General features: G+C 40.9%; 1 protein-coding gene across 1 annotated transcript in view; it reads right to left on the bottom strand.

Annotated features, from left to right (window-relative positions):
- Nucleotides 1–17,678, bottom strand: part of LOC145401884 (haloacid dehalogenase-like hydrolase domain-containing 5) — a 161,573-nt gene that overhangs the window by 66,821 nt on the left and 77,074 nt on the right. Inside the window, exon 7 of the mRNA XM_080273992.1 lies at nucleotides 1,933–2,101. Coding sequence (XP_080130118.1) covers nucleotides 1,933–2,101 — 169 coding nt within the window. The remainder of the gene's footprint in view (nucleotides 1–1,932; nucleotides 2,102–17,678) is intronic.

Genomic DNA, 17,678 nt, shown 5'->3' with positions numbered 1-17,678 from the left:
GCTTTCCCCCAATTAGTCAATCATAATGAGGGTTTACTGCATGTTCCATCTTATTATGGATGAAATAAATTTTTAGAAGACAATTTATTAAATGACTCCAGGGGCTATCATTTGTTTTCTTAATGGACAAAGTTGGTGTTTTCAATTAATCTATTCCAATGGGAAATCATGAACTCGACATTCTTTACGAGATGCAAAATAAGCAACTGACTGAAAACTGATATCAGCTTCTCTGTGACTTATGGAAAAGCATCTTATGCATTAGAGAGACTTTATTACCACAATCTTCAGATTTATGAACTCTAAAACTAAAAACACATTTGGGATCATTGTTCTTTCTAATACACTTCTCAGATGTGTAACCAAAACCTGGCAGTGATGACACTGAGTAACCCAGGATCTGTTGAAGGCAACGCATCATGTGAGACCTATACGGATGTAATTGCCCTATTCTGTGATGAAGGACTGCACCTCAGGAGACATCTTTAAGACAGCAATTTTTGTATCATTCCTACTTCATGAAAAAAGGAGGTTCAGAGTGCAACCACTATCCACATACGCATCTTTATTTTGTTGTTATTCAAAATGCTTGGAACGATATCTGAGTCATCTAAGAATGAGAAAGGTATGATATCACCATCTCTGGCATCATTTTTCTTGTCTGATACACAGTAAACATCATCAAAGCCAAAATGATGTTTTATCACCTCATTTACCTTACTCCTACCTCCCTGGATGGAAATTTCAATACAAGTCCATCAGCTTTAGCCTTTGTACAGTTATCAATAAGCACTGAGTCAAGAACATCTCTGATGCTGTCCGAGCTAACATGACTCACCCGAGCATTTGCATCATCCTAACGTAACTCATCTGAGCATTCACATTATCCTTTGGTATTACAACTAGTAACTGCTGGTTACAAACAGTCTTCTTTTCACCATGATTACTTACTTATATGATGTCTTTTCTTAAATCTTTCTGGCCATCACTGAGGCTCTTTCTGAGCACCTCAGTAAATGCCTCTATTTGAGACTGGCTGGCAACCCCTGGCAATATACAAATAATAAGAAACTGGGATACTTTTGCCAGACCAAGATTAAAATACAGTAAGTCCTTCTTACCAGTATATGCAGCCTTTTTCCCAGTCATTTTTACTATTAACTTCATATTAAATTTCAGAAATTAAAATTCTGATCCATACCTAAAGCTAATAGGCTAGTTTCTTCTACTTACAAGGACCAGTTGCATGGAGAAAGCTGTGATATTTTGGATCACATCCCTTACTAACAGAATGGAATGTTGGTAACTGTAATGAGATATTGGAGGCTGAAATAAAGGGATCATACAACAAGGAAGAAAGGTTGTTGGTTCCTTGAAAGCAGTGATAAGAAACAGGGAAGTGAGCATGGAAGTGAAAAAGTTACTACACGACAGTATTGTGATACCAACTCTAACATGTGGAAGTGAAGCTTGGACATTGTTGGATGGACACAAGTCAAGAGTGAGAGCAGTGGAAATGAGTTATTTAAGAGGAGCCTGTGGAGTCACATGGAGAGAAAGAGGCTGACAAATGAGGATATAAAAGAGCATTGTGGTGTGGATATGGATGTGATAGGAAGTGTTGGAGGAACACACTGAGGTGGTTTGGCCATTTGGAGAGGATGGAGGGTGAAAGACTGATGAGGAGAGTGTATGTGAGTGAGATGGAGGGGGGGAGAGGGAGGGGGAGGCAGAGAATGAGTTGGAGGGATGGAGTGGAGAGCTATATGAGAGAGGGGGTGTGAGTTGGGAGTAGGGCAGTGAAATGGCGGGGGACAGGGCAACGTGGAGGCGATTTGTTTGTGGCCACCCCGTACAGGACTGAGGCGTCTGGTAATAGACAGATAGATAGATAGATATTTTAGCTAAACCATTCACCCGACCCTGACTCACCCGTACAAGGACAGAATAACACTGCTCAGCCATGAGACCCTTAAAGTCTTGTGTGGACAGGTCAAAGCCCCTTGCCCCTTGCATGGCCACACTCTTCTTGCTCCCTCGGTGACGATGCACATACTCCCGGTACAAGTTCATGCCAAAGATGTCTGTGTGGATGTTGTCTCTGTGGGGAAAATTGCAAGAGTTTGTAGCAACAGCTTATAATATACAAGGGGTCGCCTGGCTTAAGGGCCCAAAGTGCCATCCCTGGAGAAAAACTTTTTTTTTTTTTTTTTTTTTTTTTTTTTTACAGCACTATTTTAAGCCATCCTCTATCACCTAGGTTTAGTTGTAAGGACTTACCATCACTGGAAGTATGGATGAATGCCTTTGCAAAAAAAAACTTTTGTTTTCAACTCTACTGGCTGCAGGCATCAAGTGCCTGGCAGTGTTGCAAGTCTCAACATCCTGTTTACATGTGAGATCAATGCAGTGGTAGTGGAATGTTTGGTCTCTGCGTGGCGGGAACAGCCGGTAGAGAGTGGCGCTTTGGGCCCCTTTGTTTTTTCCTTTTTTGTACTAATCATGAGCAATAAGGCATTAATTTTTTCTTACTGAATATAGTAAAAGTCCTATTATTCGGCAGCTGATTATTCAGTAGATCCGACACTTCGGCAGTTTTGAGAAATAGTCCCATTTACGAAAATCTTTGATTGTTCGGCATATGTCCGGAATCATCTTGGCAGTCCAGGAAGTATTATCTGTGACTTGTATGCCTAATGTTTCATTACACTTCTGTATGTTCACTAAATTCTATATTTTTTCACACTCGGGTATAGTATTGTATTGATTACACATTTTATGAAAAGTTGCAAGAAGGAGTAGGAAGGGTACCTAGACATGATGTTTAGATCTGCGTTGGAGACTTTAATGCAGTAATGGGCTGTTCAAATGAGGGATTTGAGGCATGTATGGGTAAGATGGGAGTTGGTAGTAGGATGAGTGAAAACGGAGTGAGGTTTGGAAGCTTCTGTCTAGCAAATGACTTAGTCATCGGGGGCACACTCTTTCAGCATTGCAATATACACAAGACAACTTGGGTGTCGCCATGTGGAAAATATAAAAATCAGATTGATCACATCGCTATCAGTAGGAGGCATAGAAGTTCTCTGCTAGATGTTCATGTTAAACGGGTAGCGGATATTGGTAGTGACCATCAACTCAGCATTGCAAAAATAAGGTTTAAACTTAAAAATCAGAAGAAGGAAAAATCTGGTGTTGGTAGATACGATATTGTTAGGCTTAGAAGGGAAGGAGAAGAAAAGGAGGGATTCAGATTAGAATGCAGAAATAGGTTTTTGGTGTTGGAAACGTTGGAAGAGGGGGAGAGAAGTGTAGATGAGATGTGGGAGGATGTGAACAAAGTTTTGCATGAGACTGCTGAATGTACGATTGGAAGGAGACATAGATTCAGGAGAAAGAAATGGATATCAGAGGAAACGTGGGATATGATAAAAAAGAGAGGTGAGGCTAAATTGAGGAGTGAGATGCAATGCGTTGATGAACGAGAGATTGAATTAGCAAAAGCTGCGTACTGGAGTTTGAATTCAGATGTAAGAAGGTTAGCTAGGAGAGATAAAAGAAGATGTGTGGATGAAAAGGTTGCAGAGACTGAAATCCTAATGAACAAAAATGATGGACAGAGTCAAAGAATAGCATATGAATCGATTAGAGAACTGAGTGGTAATGCAGGTAAACGCAAGGAAATACCAGTTAGAGACAGGGAAGGAAATTTATTGACCAAAGATGGAGATATTAAAAATAGATGGAAAGAGCATTTTGAGACAGTTCTTAATAGACCAATACCACCAGAAGAGGATATACCGTCTGCTCAGGAAGATTTAAATATAGAAACAGGAGAGTTGAGGCTTGCAGAAGTGGAGAAAGCAGTAAAACAGTTAAAGAATAATAAGGCACCAGGGGAGGATGGTTTATTTCCGGAAATGTTTAAAGTGGAGGGGGATAGATTAATAATGATCTTGACCAAGCTATTCAATAAGATATGGGTGACGGGGTTACTACCATCAGTTTGGAAGAATGGTGTAATTGTTAAAGTTCCGAAGAAGGGAGACCTGAGTGAATGTGGTAATTGGAGGGGAATCTCTTTGTCACCGATAGCTTTGAAAGTTTTCAGTAGAGTGTTGTTAAATAGGTTGGAGCCGGTGGTTGAGGGTATTCTGAGGGATGAACAGGCTGGTTTTAGAAAGGGACGTGGTTGCAATGATCAGATCTTTATAGTTAGGCATTTGATGCAGCAAGTTAATGAAGTGAGAGTACCGTTAAGTCTTTGTTTTGTCGATTTTAAAAAGGCTTTTGATAGTGTTTCGAGAGAGACTATAGGGAAGATCATGAGACATTATGGAATACCAGAGGAGTTTGTAAGGGTCATTATGAACATGCATGAGGACACATTTTGTAAAGTGATGGTTGATGGTTGTCTGAGTGATTCGTTTGAAGTCAAGTCCGGAGTAATTCAAGGTGGTGTTCTATCGCCTTTACTATTTATATTGGTCATTGATTACATTATGAAACGCGTTGGAACAGAAACCGGTGCAGGTATACTTTGAGGAGAGAACAGGAAACTTTTGGATTTAGATTATGCAGATGATATAGTTTTGATTTGTGATGGGCCAGAAGAGATGCAGAGAGTGTTGGACTGTTTGGTGAGTGAAGGTCGCAAGGTGGGTTTGGTTATTAATTGTGGAAAAACTGAAATAATCAATATGAATATGGAAAATGCGCAGGAATGTGTAATTGGAGGTATGGTTGTAAAGCAAGTTGATAGGTTTAAATATTTAGGTACTTATTTAGCCAAGGATGGTTCTTTGAACTTTGAATTCGAGGAAAGGTTAAAGAAGGCTAATCAGGCAATGGGAATGCTTAAAAATATTTGGAATAATAACAATTTCTCTGTGCATACAAAAATCAAACTTTATAAGGTAATGGTTAGGAGTATCTTAATTTATGGACACGAGTCTTGGTACAGCACAGTGACTATGGAAAATAAATTCTTGGTGTTTGAAAATAAAGCACTTAGAAGAATATTAGGAGTTAAGTGGTGGGAAAGGATACCAAATAGTAGAATTAGAGAAATAACGGGAGTGCAGCCGATCGATGAATATGTTAGATTCTCACGATGGAAGTGGCTAGGACATGTGTATAGGAGACAGGGAATAGTACGAGGTACACCAGGGTGGGTGGCACTTGGTAGGAGAGGTAGAGGAAGGCCAAAAGAGACGTGGGTGAGGACAATGAGACGGGAAGCTGGAGATGAGTGTTGGGGAGATCTTGAGGAGTTAGCACAAGATAGGATGTGGTGGTGTGAGTTCATCGAGGCTCTATGCATCCCCGAGGGTGCCACAGGAAATGATTGATTGATTGATTGATTACAATATTGGATAGTATCATACAGTACAGTAACCACCCCCTCCAAATTAGTGAGGGTTACGTTCCAAGCCCCCTCGCTAATTCTTGAAATTTGTTCATTCTTGACGCCTTCCTGAAAGTGACATTTACTGGTAATTGCATAGCCCATGAACCACTGATACTGTAATGCATTACCCATAAATAAATGGTGCTTGTTAAATCAGTTTCCCCGTTGTTTTTAGCTGTACGGCTGTGACAGCTCTAATATTTTTATTCCTCAGCATAATGGTGGAAGGGACTGTCCTATTTAACTAAACCTAATCTAACCGAGTTTAACTGTACCTAATAATTTAACCATACCTAACCTAACCTAAAGTCAGAAAAATACTTAAAAATAAACTGTAGGAATATGAATTGCTAAGGTCTCTCTGATGAAAGTTAAACATACATTTAGCGCTCATTCTTTTGTTCGTTTTTGTTTAATGTGAAAGAGAGAGTGTTGATGCAAACAGTAATATACCCCATTAACCCCTTAATAACCTCTGGCACTGAACAACCCTTTACAGTACCGATGTCAGTGATATCAAGTTAGTGTGAGTTATAAAAAAAATTGAACAATTATGGGGAAGGAATGAAGGTCACTGGTATGTTTACACAACTCTACGCTACGATTCCAAGCAGTCAGGCGGTTGGTTAATCTCAGATGTTTTCGTCCATTTAGTAAATGCCCCGTAAATTTATAAATTTTTTCGTGACTCATAGCGAATCATAGCATGGGTTTAGGAAGCTAAATAACACACTGCTAGGTGAACCAGACGATTATCTTCAGATCTTTAAGAAAAAAAAATTGATTTCAGAAGAATGGAAGAAACTTACTCTACGTCCTCAGAGAGGGATTAAATTTCTTCCATTTTCTTAAAGATGTGAAGATAATCGTCTGGCCCACCTAACAATGTGTTATTTAGCTTCCTAAACCCATGCTATGATTCACGGGAGAAGTTACAAAGTTACGGTGCATTTACCAAATGGCCAAAAACATCTGAGATTAACCGACCCTCTGACTGCTTGGAATTGTATCGCAGAGTCGTGTAAACATACCAGTGACCTTCGTTCCCTTCCCATAATTGCTCACAGTTTTTTATTGTAATGGGTTGTTCAATGCCGGAGGTTATTAAGGGGTTAATTGAATACATTACTGTTTCCATCAATACTCTCCCTTTCACATGTAAATAAAAAACAAAACAAAAATGAACAAAAACATGAGTGCTAAATGTACATTTAACTTTCATCAGAAAGACCTTACCAATTAATATTCCTTCACTTTATTTTATGTAATTTTCCGACTGTTTTATTTTGTTTGGAAAAATTACTGTATACGGCACTCACTCCAAACATATTTGTAATAATATAAGTAGTGATGAGTTCACCAATACAAGTGATGTACTGAGCCGGTAGGTAATATTACGTATCATTTCGGCCATCCAGGAAGTGTTATCTGACTTGTATGCCTACTGTGTCACTACACTTGTATATGTTCACTAATTTATATATATATTTCAGATTCAGGTATAGTACTGTATTCATTGCAGTATTGTACAGTATACAGTACTCTCTCCAAACAGTTGTAATACCATCAGTGGTGATGACAGTGTTCACCAATATATTTAAGGTACTGAGTGGGTAGGTTTTTGATTATTCGGTAAATCCAATATCTCGGTATCATCCCGGTCCCATAGATGCCGAATAATGGGACTTTTTCTGTAAAGTCATTTTACCTCTCATACATGTAATTTACATTAATATCAATTTCATGATATTCCAGATATTGCACCCAAAGTTCAGTGATGATAATAAAAAAAAAAATATAATAAAAATATTAGAAAATATGAAAATTTTTCCAAAAACTCATCATCAACTTCATTGGCATACTTGGAACTATAATTCTGCCAAAAATGAACAATGCAGATCAATTGATAACAGAGATATTTTTGCCGGAATACTGACGAACTATGGAAGCGATTTCTGGTGTTCTTTGTTTATGGCACTTTGGGCCCTTAAGAAGTGCAACCCCTCATATATTCTTATCATCATCCTGATTTCCTTTTCCAATGTAAGGATGGAGTGATGTATGATAATGCAGCAGACCCTACCTATAACAGACTAATTGGAAGAAAGCCTGATCCAATAAAGCCAAAATTCTGTTATATCCAATGGTCCCCCTCAAGGTGAGATTTCAAGATAATTGAAAATAAATGGGTACAACAGCATATTCTAGTGATAAAAATGAAAACTAGGCCCATTTTACACTAACCTGCCCCATAATTTTGCCTTTTGCAGGTTATTTCACACGCTTATCACTGTGCTTCTTCATGACTAATACAGTACAGTATTGTAAAAAGGGTAGGAAACACAAGTACTGCAACCTACTGTCCCCAATTTAATGGATATTGTTTGTTATAGCCAAGAGAAGTTTGATGGCCTTCATAGCATCTGCTAAATCCAATATTCACTATACCGGGGTCCATTACAACAAGGGTGTCCCCCAAGGATCTGTTTTGTCCCTTACACTCTTTAACCTATACATGCACGACGTACCCACACCCCACACACCACAGATACACACAGTTTCCTATGCAGATGATATAACACTTACATGTACACACCAAAACGCAAACACAACTGCACACATCATTCAACCTTACCTCAACACACTTCACGAATGGTCCACCACAAACAGGCTCAAAATAGCCCCAGCCAAATCTACAGTGACTCTTCTCACAAACTGGACAGCAGAACACAGTCACATCCCACACCTCACCATAAACAACACTCCCCTACCACAAACACACACACACCCAAAATCCTTGGTGTAACATACAATACATCAATGTCATTTAAACAACACATCACAAACATTAAAAATAAAATAACACCAAGACTCAATGCTTTGAGGTCATTTGCCAATACAACATTCGGACACAACAAAGAAACCACCACCACAGTATACAAACAATACATATGTTCAGTGATGAATTATGCAAGCCCTGCCTGGGCTTCTAACTTCACCAAAACAAACTACAACACTCTATAGACCATACAGAACAAGGCCCTAAAAATAATCACAAGCTGCACAGCTACTACACCCACAGACCACCTACATCAAGAAACCAAAGTCCTCAAAGTCAAGGATCACTTAGACATGAGAGGCACCCAGTTTCTTGCTGCAGCCTCCACAAACCCACAACATCCAATACAGTACATGGCAGCACATCCACCCACACCAAGGAACGTCAAAACAACACCCAGCACATGATACCATACACAAATACTGTCATCTCTCCCTCCTCGCCCACCTCAGACCAGCTTCCAGAAACATATCTACACTCAGATCACTCGCCGCTCCATTCAGTCACTTAAAGACAACACACAGCTGCATGCACGGCCTCCTGACAGCCACCCTTCTGAATCCTATCTTCCTCATGAGGACAGGGTCCACCTGGCCAGGCTGAGGTGTGGGCACCATCTAGCCCTCTTAAGCTACCAGAAGAGGCTGGATGACTCTGTCGCTGATGCCCGTCCAGGATGCAACACAGCATCCCATACTATTAAGCACATTATGGAAGACTGCATTGCACACAATCACCTATGCCAACAACACAACATACACTCTTTGAGAGCTCTGTGGGAAAGCCCGGTCTCGGCCATGGCCTTCCTAAGGGACTCAGGGCTGTTCGGCCAGACTGCCTAGGGAACAACTAATACTACTACTACTACAAGGGTTGTAATAATTAAAATAAGCTACTCTTTTCTATCTCAAAAGTGTCAGTTCTTCCAAATGTATTCACTGATGCTAAGCACTCATTTACACTTTTACAATTACAAGAATTGTAACATCACACATATACAACAGTCATCAGAGAGAAAAAAAAAAAAAAAAAAAAAAAAGTGACAGCAAATAATCCCAATAATCATCCATCACAACACCCCCTTCCAAATCACAGCTTCTTGAAATGAGAAAGGCCTTTAGTTGTGCTTTAAAAGGTTCAACATAAGTCAGTTGTCTCATGAATTATTATTATTATTATTTTTATTTTTAATCTGAGGGGCTGCATTGAAAAGACTAACTGAAACTCGATGCGCACAAAATCGTCTTCACTTCTTAACATCACACCTGGGGGTGCTGAGTGGAGTTTTAACAACTCGGCAAGACACCTGGGTTTGCCAAACTTTAGAACTTGAAAGTAATAAGACACAGTTGAAATTTTGTTCTAGTTTTTACTGATAATCAGTGCAACTCAACTGGAAATGGGGTGGCCAGGGATCTTAGGGGGAGACCAGGGAAAAAGAAATAAAAGACTGAGAGCTATCAGCAGAATACCCAATAAAACAAGCCAAACACTCATTCATACATCATTCAAATCCCTGAAATAATGGTTACACCTTATAGGTCTGGCAATTTGCACATACAGTATGTTTCATAAAAGATATACAGTAAACAGTACTTTGTATGAATTTAAGGATAACACATAAACAATTCCTGATATTGAATGTCCATCTTCATTTTCACCTTATTATACTTCCCATGCTCAAGAGGCATGGGGTGATCTGGAGCAGTTCTAGGATCTCATATGGGTCACGACTGTGAAATGAAATTCCAGTTCCATTCTACTTTATTCTTGTACAATGCTGTAAGACCTATGGGGCTGCTTGCAATAAAAATGATAAGCTACAACTTTGCCAAATACCCACCACATACCAACTGGAAAGATAAGTACAAAATCTAACTATTTATCTACTGCCAGACACCTTAATCCCATAAGGGGTGGCCACAAACAAACTGCCTCCATGTCGCCCAGTCCCCCACCATTTCACTGCCCTGCTCCCAGCTCACACCCCTCTCTCTCATATACCTCTCCACTCTACTGTATCCCTCCATCTCATCTTTGACCTCCCCTTCCCTCTCCCCCTCCATCTCACTCACATACACACTCCTCATCAGTTTCTCACTCTCCATCCTCTCCATATGGCCAAACCACCTCAATGTATTTCTCTTAATGCTTGCTATCACATCTACAACCACACCACAATGTTCCTTCACTTCCTCATTTGTCAGTCTGTCTTTCCATGTGATTCCACATATTCCTCCCAAATAACTCATTTCCATTGTTCTCACTCTTGACTTGTGTCCCTCCGACAAGGTCCAAGCTTCACTTCCATACATTAAAGTTGGTATCACAATACAGCAGGTACTCACAGTACGCGAGTTCACAGTAGCAATCCTCATTGTATGTGAGGACCTATTTTTTTCTGAATTTTAGAGTATTTTTTAATAGTACGCAAACTGAACTCATTGTAGGCGAGACAGCAGCGAAGAGTGGCCCAAATCCGGGGTTTACCCCGAGCATGCGACATTGCCACTCCAAGAAGCGCCAACCACCAATGATGGAGAGTGGAGACTTGTCAATGATGGAGCTCAGCCAGGCACTGTGTGCCACAGATAAATTCAAGGAAGAATTCAAGAACATCGAACACTGTGGTGGAAGTGATGACTTCACTTTAAAGGGTTTATGAATGAAGTGAGTGCATTAGCTAGTGAAAGTGTTGAAAGTGCTGGTGACGAGAGTGGTGTGTCAGGTGGTGTGGCGAGTGGTGCAGGAGAGGCATGCTAGGGTTCCGAGAAAATTCGCCATCAAGTCAATTTGTCATCAGACAATAATTAACTTGTTTCTTCCTCACTGTAGTCGCCTCTGAATACATATTCTAGCGTCACCCACAGATGTCTTCATTCATGACAGCGAACTGTCTTGTTGTTGTGACGGCGAATTAACTTGACGGCAAATTCTCCCAAAACCCATGCTAGGTGCCTCACCCTGCCTCAGATCCCCTTCTTACCTCCATTAAGCCTGTTGTCCTCTTGGGTTAAGGTGAGCAGCCATATTCTTGTTGGTTTAGTTAAGCCATATCCTTGTTGATTTAGTAAAGCCATAATCTTGTTGGTTTACTTTATCTTAGGTAATATGTCTTAGATAGTTTCCCTTTACAGTACAATACTTAGGTCTGAAAGGAGTCTCAAGGGTTGCCCATGAAGGGGGGTGCTGCCCATGTAATTTTCCCCATAAGTTTATGTAATCAGAGTACACGAATTCCTAGTACGCGACGTCCTCTCCCACCCATATACTCGCATACTATGAGTGCCTACTGAACTGTCATGAAGCGACTTTTTTTACTTCCATGCTCACTTCTCTGTTTCTTATCACTGCTTTCAAAGAACCAACAACCTTTCTTCTTTGTTATACCCTTTCAAGCACACCACCCTCTAAACTTCCATCTTTACTCATCACACTACCCAAGTACTTAAATGCACTCACATTTTCCATTTCCACCTAATTCACTCTCACTGTACATTCAGTGACTTAATTTCTCTTGAAGACCATAACTTTACTCTTTCACATTAGCCAATTGCTCCTCCAGTACATTTCTTATGTACTCTCCCAAAATCATTCACCAGGCCTTGCAGCTCCCCTTCATCTTCACTTAACAACACAGTATCGTCTGCAAACAACAGTATAGGGAGTTTCCAAAAACTGCCCTCTCTCATCAGGGCTGCTCAACATCCACTGCCCTAACTTGTACCTCTTATATAACCCCATCCATATACAGACTGAACAACCACAGAGACATGAAACATCCCTGTTTCAATCCAGGCTTTTTCTGATAGAAAAATTCACTCAGTTCACTGTCCACATGCATCGCAGCCTTAGCACCTTCATACATATATACATATATTCTTAATACTTTCCATATTCCTTGTCTATCCACCCTGTCATATGCTTTCTCCAAATCCATGAAGGCCGCATACAACTTCTTTCCCTTCTCTAGAAACTTTTCCACCAAAGACCTAAGCATGAATATCTGATCTACACAACCTCTACCCTTCCTCAAACCTCCCTGTTCTTCTCCAACTAACTCCTCTTTGATTCTCCTAACTCTGTCAATAAGTATCCTACCATATACTTTTCCTATTACACTAAAAAGACAAATGCCCTTATGATTACCACACACTTCTTTTCCCCCTTTTCCTTTGTCCATCCACCCATCATCCAATCTTACGTTGCCCCATGAGAAGCGTAGGAGCCCTGGGCTAGGCAAGTTGGTCCTGACATTTAAGATGAGAGTGACCAGCCTTACTCATCCCTAAGTGGCATTACATGAGCAATAAACCCCAACCACCCCTTGGATAGAAACCTTCACCGGCTTAATCCGATTGGAGCGCAGTAATTACCCACTACATCACCAGGCGCCAAAATTTGATTATGTGGTTACCACCCAGTATAGTAAATCATTTCCTGGTGTAAAGGAAACTATTTGGCTTGTCACTCAGTGTACAGTCACCCACAGGCAGAAGGAAGAGGAAAGAATGAAGGAAAGAAAGACAGAAGTGGGAGTGTAAAGTAAACCGTAGGCGGAAGGATGAGGAAAGAATGAAGGACAGAAAGAAAGAAGAGGATGGTTCAGGGGAATAATTATACCTAACTTCCAATTCTCTGGGACTATACCTTCCTCCCAGGCCAATTTGCACATCTTCCACATCCATTCTACTACTACCTCTTCCCCATGCTTCAGCATTTCCCCACACACTCCATCAATTCCTGGGGCTTTCCCAATTTTGACTTTCATCATTGCTTCTACAACTTCCATCCTACTGAATTCTTCCTCTCTTCTCACATCCCTCCATCTTCCAGCCACTCCCCAGCCACTTATACTTGCATTACTTTCATTCCCTATGTTCAACAATTTCTTAAAGTGTTCTCTCCATCTGCTCACTTTTTCTCCCTTCTTCACTAGCAATCTACCATTTTTGTATTTCACTCCCCGAGTAACTTCTTTATCACCCTAACTCTCTTTACCTCTTTCCATGACATTTCCTTACATTCCCTCCACTTTTCACTCAAATTCCTTCCAAATTCCTCATCTACTCTCTTCTCACTCTCTTACTAATCTATTCGCCTCTCTCTTCCTCTCTACATATAACTCTCTCTTCCGTATCTCAACTTCTTCCATGCCCCTGTTTCTCATCCACTCATTATATGCTTTCTTCTTTTGTGCCACAGCCTATCTCACCTCTTCATTCCACCATGCTGTTCTTTGCACCCCCTTTTGTCTTCTCTTCACCTCACACACCACCTCCCATGTTGCACAGATTTCTTCTGTGAATATCTTGTACACACCTTCCACATTCCCCATCTGCTCCAAATCACATTAGCCAATTGCTCCTCCACTTCTCTCTAATATTCTACCTTTTTTTCCATCCTCTTGCATCCTTTCTACCTTCCTTGTATGAACTACAGTAATACCCTGATATACAATACCCCTAGATGCGATACCCCACCTTAACAATGGGGGTAGAAATACCATCATACCCCACCTAACAATGGCCAAACCCCAGTTTAATGATGGGTTTTCATTTTGTTACCGATTTTAATGAGATTTTAGACTAAAATTGTGTGTTTAGGTTGATTTATTAGCAGTTTTTAGACACAGATTAATGTGGTTTAACAACATGTGGGGTAAACACTGTCATTATGGGGTACAATTTACCAAGCTTGATTTTTTTTCCAGACTTATAAATGGGTGCATAAGAGATGTAGTGGTATCAGAGGTAGACTGCGAGATAATGCTGATTTTATGTGTACGGCGTGTCGGGGAGAGCAGGTGGAGATTGTCAGACATGAAAGAATTGAACTTGCTGGTGAATCTCTTGAGTGTGTGGAAGAGTTTTGTTATATGGGAGACATGTTGTGTGCTGGAGGTGGGGCTGGAGCTAGCTCTGTGGCTAGGGTGAGAAGTGGTTGGAAGAAGTTCAGGGAGCCCTTGCCTCTCCTGACATTGAGAGGACTCTCCCTACATGCTAAGGGGTCTTTGTATGCAGCATGTGTTAGGAGTGTAATGCTGTATGGTAGTGAAACCTGGGCAGTAAAGGAGGAGGATATTCGCCAGCTCAGACGTACTGAAATGGCAATGATTAGGTGGATGTGTAGTGTGTCCCTGCGTGCAAGGTCTGGGGGGGCTGGGTTTACGATAGAAGAGTTGAGAGGTAGGATGGGACTGGAGTGTATTGGCGTTGTGATAAGGAGAGGTAGATTGAGATGGTTTGGACATGTGGAGAGGATGGGGGATGATAATTGGGTGAGGAAGGTGAGAAGTGTTAATATTGGGGGTGGGGTTACGAGGGGTAGACGGAGAAAGACATGGGACGAGGTCATTAAGTGTGACCTCAGGGTTAAGGGACTGAACAGGGAGGCTGCAATGGATTGTGCAGCATGGAAAGCCGCCATTATGTGACCAAGGCCGATGCATGCAAGCATGTTGGAGCCTTTAAGAACGAAAACGAAACGAAAACTTATATCTGACTATTTGATTTATTGGTTTTAGTGAGTTATTTACAGGTGTTAGGCTTAGATTAGCTTCTTTTACAGCTGTTAGGCCATTTAGATTGGCTTTAAACTTGTTTTTGGGCTCATCTGGGTGGGCTTTGGACTTGGTTGGGGGGGAAACCCAAGGCTGCAAAATGCATCGCATTACTTTACATGTTAAAATTGCCCCAATATACTATACCCTGCCTAACTATGGGTTTTTACCTAACCAACTGCATCATTAAACTAGAGTATACCTGTACTTCCTCCTGCCCTTTCCTTCTTCTATTCCTCCACTTCATTTGAACCTTGACTTTCACCAACACCAAGTGGTGGTCAGAATGTCCACCCACCCAACCTCCAAATGCTCTTGCATCCATTACACACCTCATTCTATCATCCACACACACATAATCAATCATTGTCTTCCGTTCATTCAGTTCACCACCCTTCTCATCACTTGCTGCTTATACCTGTGGATCAAATTTGTGTCTCAAGAGGGTATTGGTTATCACCAACCCCCTCCCTGCACAGATGTCCACTAGGGCATGGGCATTCTCATTCACTTCTGTGGGAACAATCCACTCACCAACTATTTCATTCACCTTCACATTCCCTACTTTTCCATTCATATCTCCAATCAAAAACAAACTCTCATTCCTTTTGAACTTTTCCATGCATGCTTCCACATTTGTCCAGAACCCATCTTTCACTCTACTTGCGCAATCTTGCATTGGCACATACACACACACAATCACCCACAATTGTAGTCCAATTTTCAATCTTTATCACCATGATCATCATATAATCCTATGTTGCCCCATGAGAAGCGTAGGAGTCTGGGGCTTGGCAAGTCGGTCCTGACATTGAAGATGAGAGTGACCAGCCTCACTATCCCTGAGTGGCGATACATGAGCAATAAATCCCACCCACCCCAGGGATATAAACCGACATGGGTTCAATCCCTTTGAAGCACCTTAATTACCCACTAAACCACCAGGCACCACTGTTTGGTAATATGGTTACCATTCACTGTAGTAAATGGTTTCCTGGTGTACAGGAAACCATTTGGCTTGTCACTCAGTGTTGAGTCACCCACAGGCAGAAGGAACAGGAAAGAAAGAAGGAAAGAAGAGGATGGAAGGAAAAAAGGAAGGATGAAATGAAAAAGCAGCCACCCAAGAGCAGCACTACATCGAGTAAGTGGATGGTGAGTGCCCCCACCTACCACCCACAAAATCCTTAAGCCTACAGATCCATACTCTCCTTCCACCTCTTGCACACAGCAATACACACTCCTTCTTTTTCCCTCTCATTCTCACCCATTCCTGTGCATATATCTCATCCATACTCCCGTTCTCTCACACTCTCATCCCTCCATTTAGTCTTGGTTATTCCACATACATCCAATTTTGCACCTCAAGCACCTGGACAATCTCTCTCTCTTTCACCTCATCATTTGCAACCTTTACATTCCATGTCACAATCCGTACCACTTCCTTTGTTTGGTCCTTAGTCATCACCTGTTGGTCAGTCCTGGTCCAAGGCTTCTTGTTTGTATATTTAGTTAGTTATTTTCCAGGGTGGGGCACTATAACCCTCTGCCAACCCACTTGTTGTCACTCAGGGAACACATGTTGGTAGGTTATAAAGTTACCACCCAGCGTTGTCAATTATTTCCTGGTTTACAGGAAATCATTTGGCTTGCCACTCAATGTAGAGCTACCCTAAAACAGAGTACCGCTACACTAAGTAGGTGGATGACGGGCGTCCCCAGCTAAATGTGGTATCCAATAGAGGTAGCACCATGACAAATATACCTAACCTTATCAATCATGTACAATATAGATTTCTCCAAACAACTTTGACCTTGTACATCATGTGCAACCCAAGTGTGTCCCTGTCTCCTATGTTTGATAACAGAATGTACTGAATGTGATCGAAAGAAAATAAACTGATCTCCAATAAACTATCTTCTTTGGTTTTATTAACAGTGCTTTCTGTCTTCTATTTTGTGAGACACAGACCAACCTAAGCTAAGTATGGACAGTAAGGATAAATTCCCATATCTGTATCAAGCTGCTGATCAGATTCCTCCAAGGAATGCCTCCTATATAAAGTTTGTTTCTGAACCATGATTAATGTTTCGGTTTAAAGAAACTATCACAAAAGGAAAGCTGAATATACAGGGAAGAAATGGAAACCAACATAAAAGACTGAAATGGAAAAACGGACCGCTAAAGGAAAAAAAACTCGTGAGGGGAAAAATATTGAAGAATGTGAAAAAACAGAAGATGCAAAACACATATGTATTTGGGGTACATCTAGGAACTGAAAGTGTTGAGCATTATAATATAACTGTAATGGCAGAAAAGAATTAAAAAAAAAAAAAAAAAAGTAAAATGAACAACCAAAAGGATATGAAAGCTGCAAGAGCTGGACGAAGTTAAAAGAATGAATGACAAATGATAGGAGATGGGAATGACACGATTAACCCATTAAATCCAAGTGGTCTCCAGTTTAGTTTATCACTGCTACTACCAGACAATTCTATTCAGTTTAAGAAAGGCCTCCAATACTGAATGGGCTCATTAAGGCTTATCTAACACTTCCAGTTTTAAATAGGTTCTCCTAAGCCTGTGGTAGGTGGGGGTGCTCACCATCCACTCATTCGATGTAGTGATGTTCTCAGGTGTCTGCCCTTTCCTCTCCTCCCTCCATTCCTCCCTTCCTCTTCTGTCTTTCTTTACTTCATTCTTTCCTTGTCCTTCTGCTTACGGATGAATTTACACTCCCTCTTTTGTCTTTCTTTCCTTCATTCTTTCCTCTTCCTTCTGCCTATGGGTGACTCTACACTGAGTGACAAGCCGAATGGTTTCCTGTACGCCAGGAAACCATTTACTATGCTGGGTGGTAACCATA

This window comes from Coenobita brevimanus, chromosome 57 (genome assembly GCF_032717465.1).
Source record: "Coenobita brevimanus isolate Jiangsu-jjx chromosome 57, ASM3271746v2, whole genome shotgun sequence".
Lineage (NCBI taxonomy): Eukaryota > Metazoa > Arthropoda > Malacostraca > Decapoda > Coenobitidae > Coenobita > Coenobita brevimanus.
Note: the sequence above shows the minus strand (reverse complement) of the source record. Positions and strands in the feature narration are given on the sequence as shown.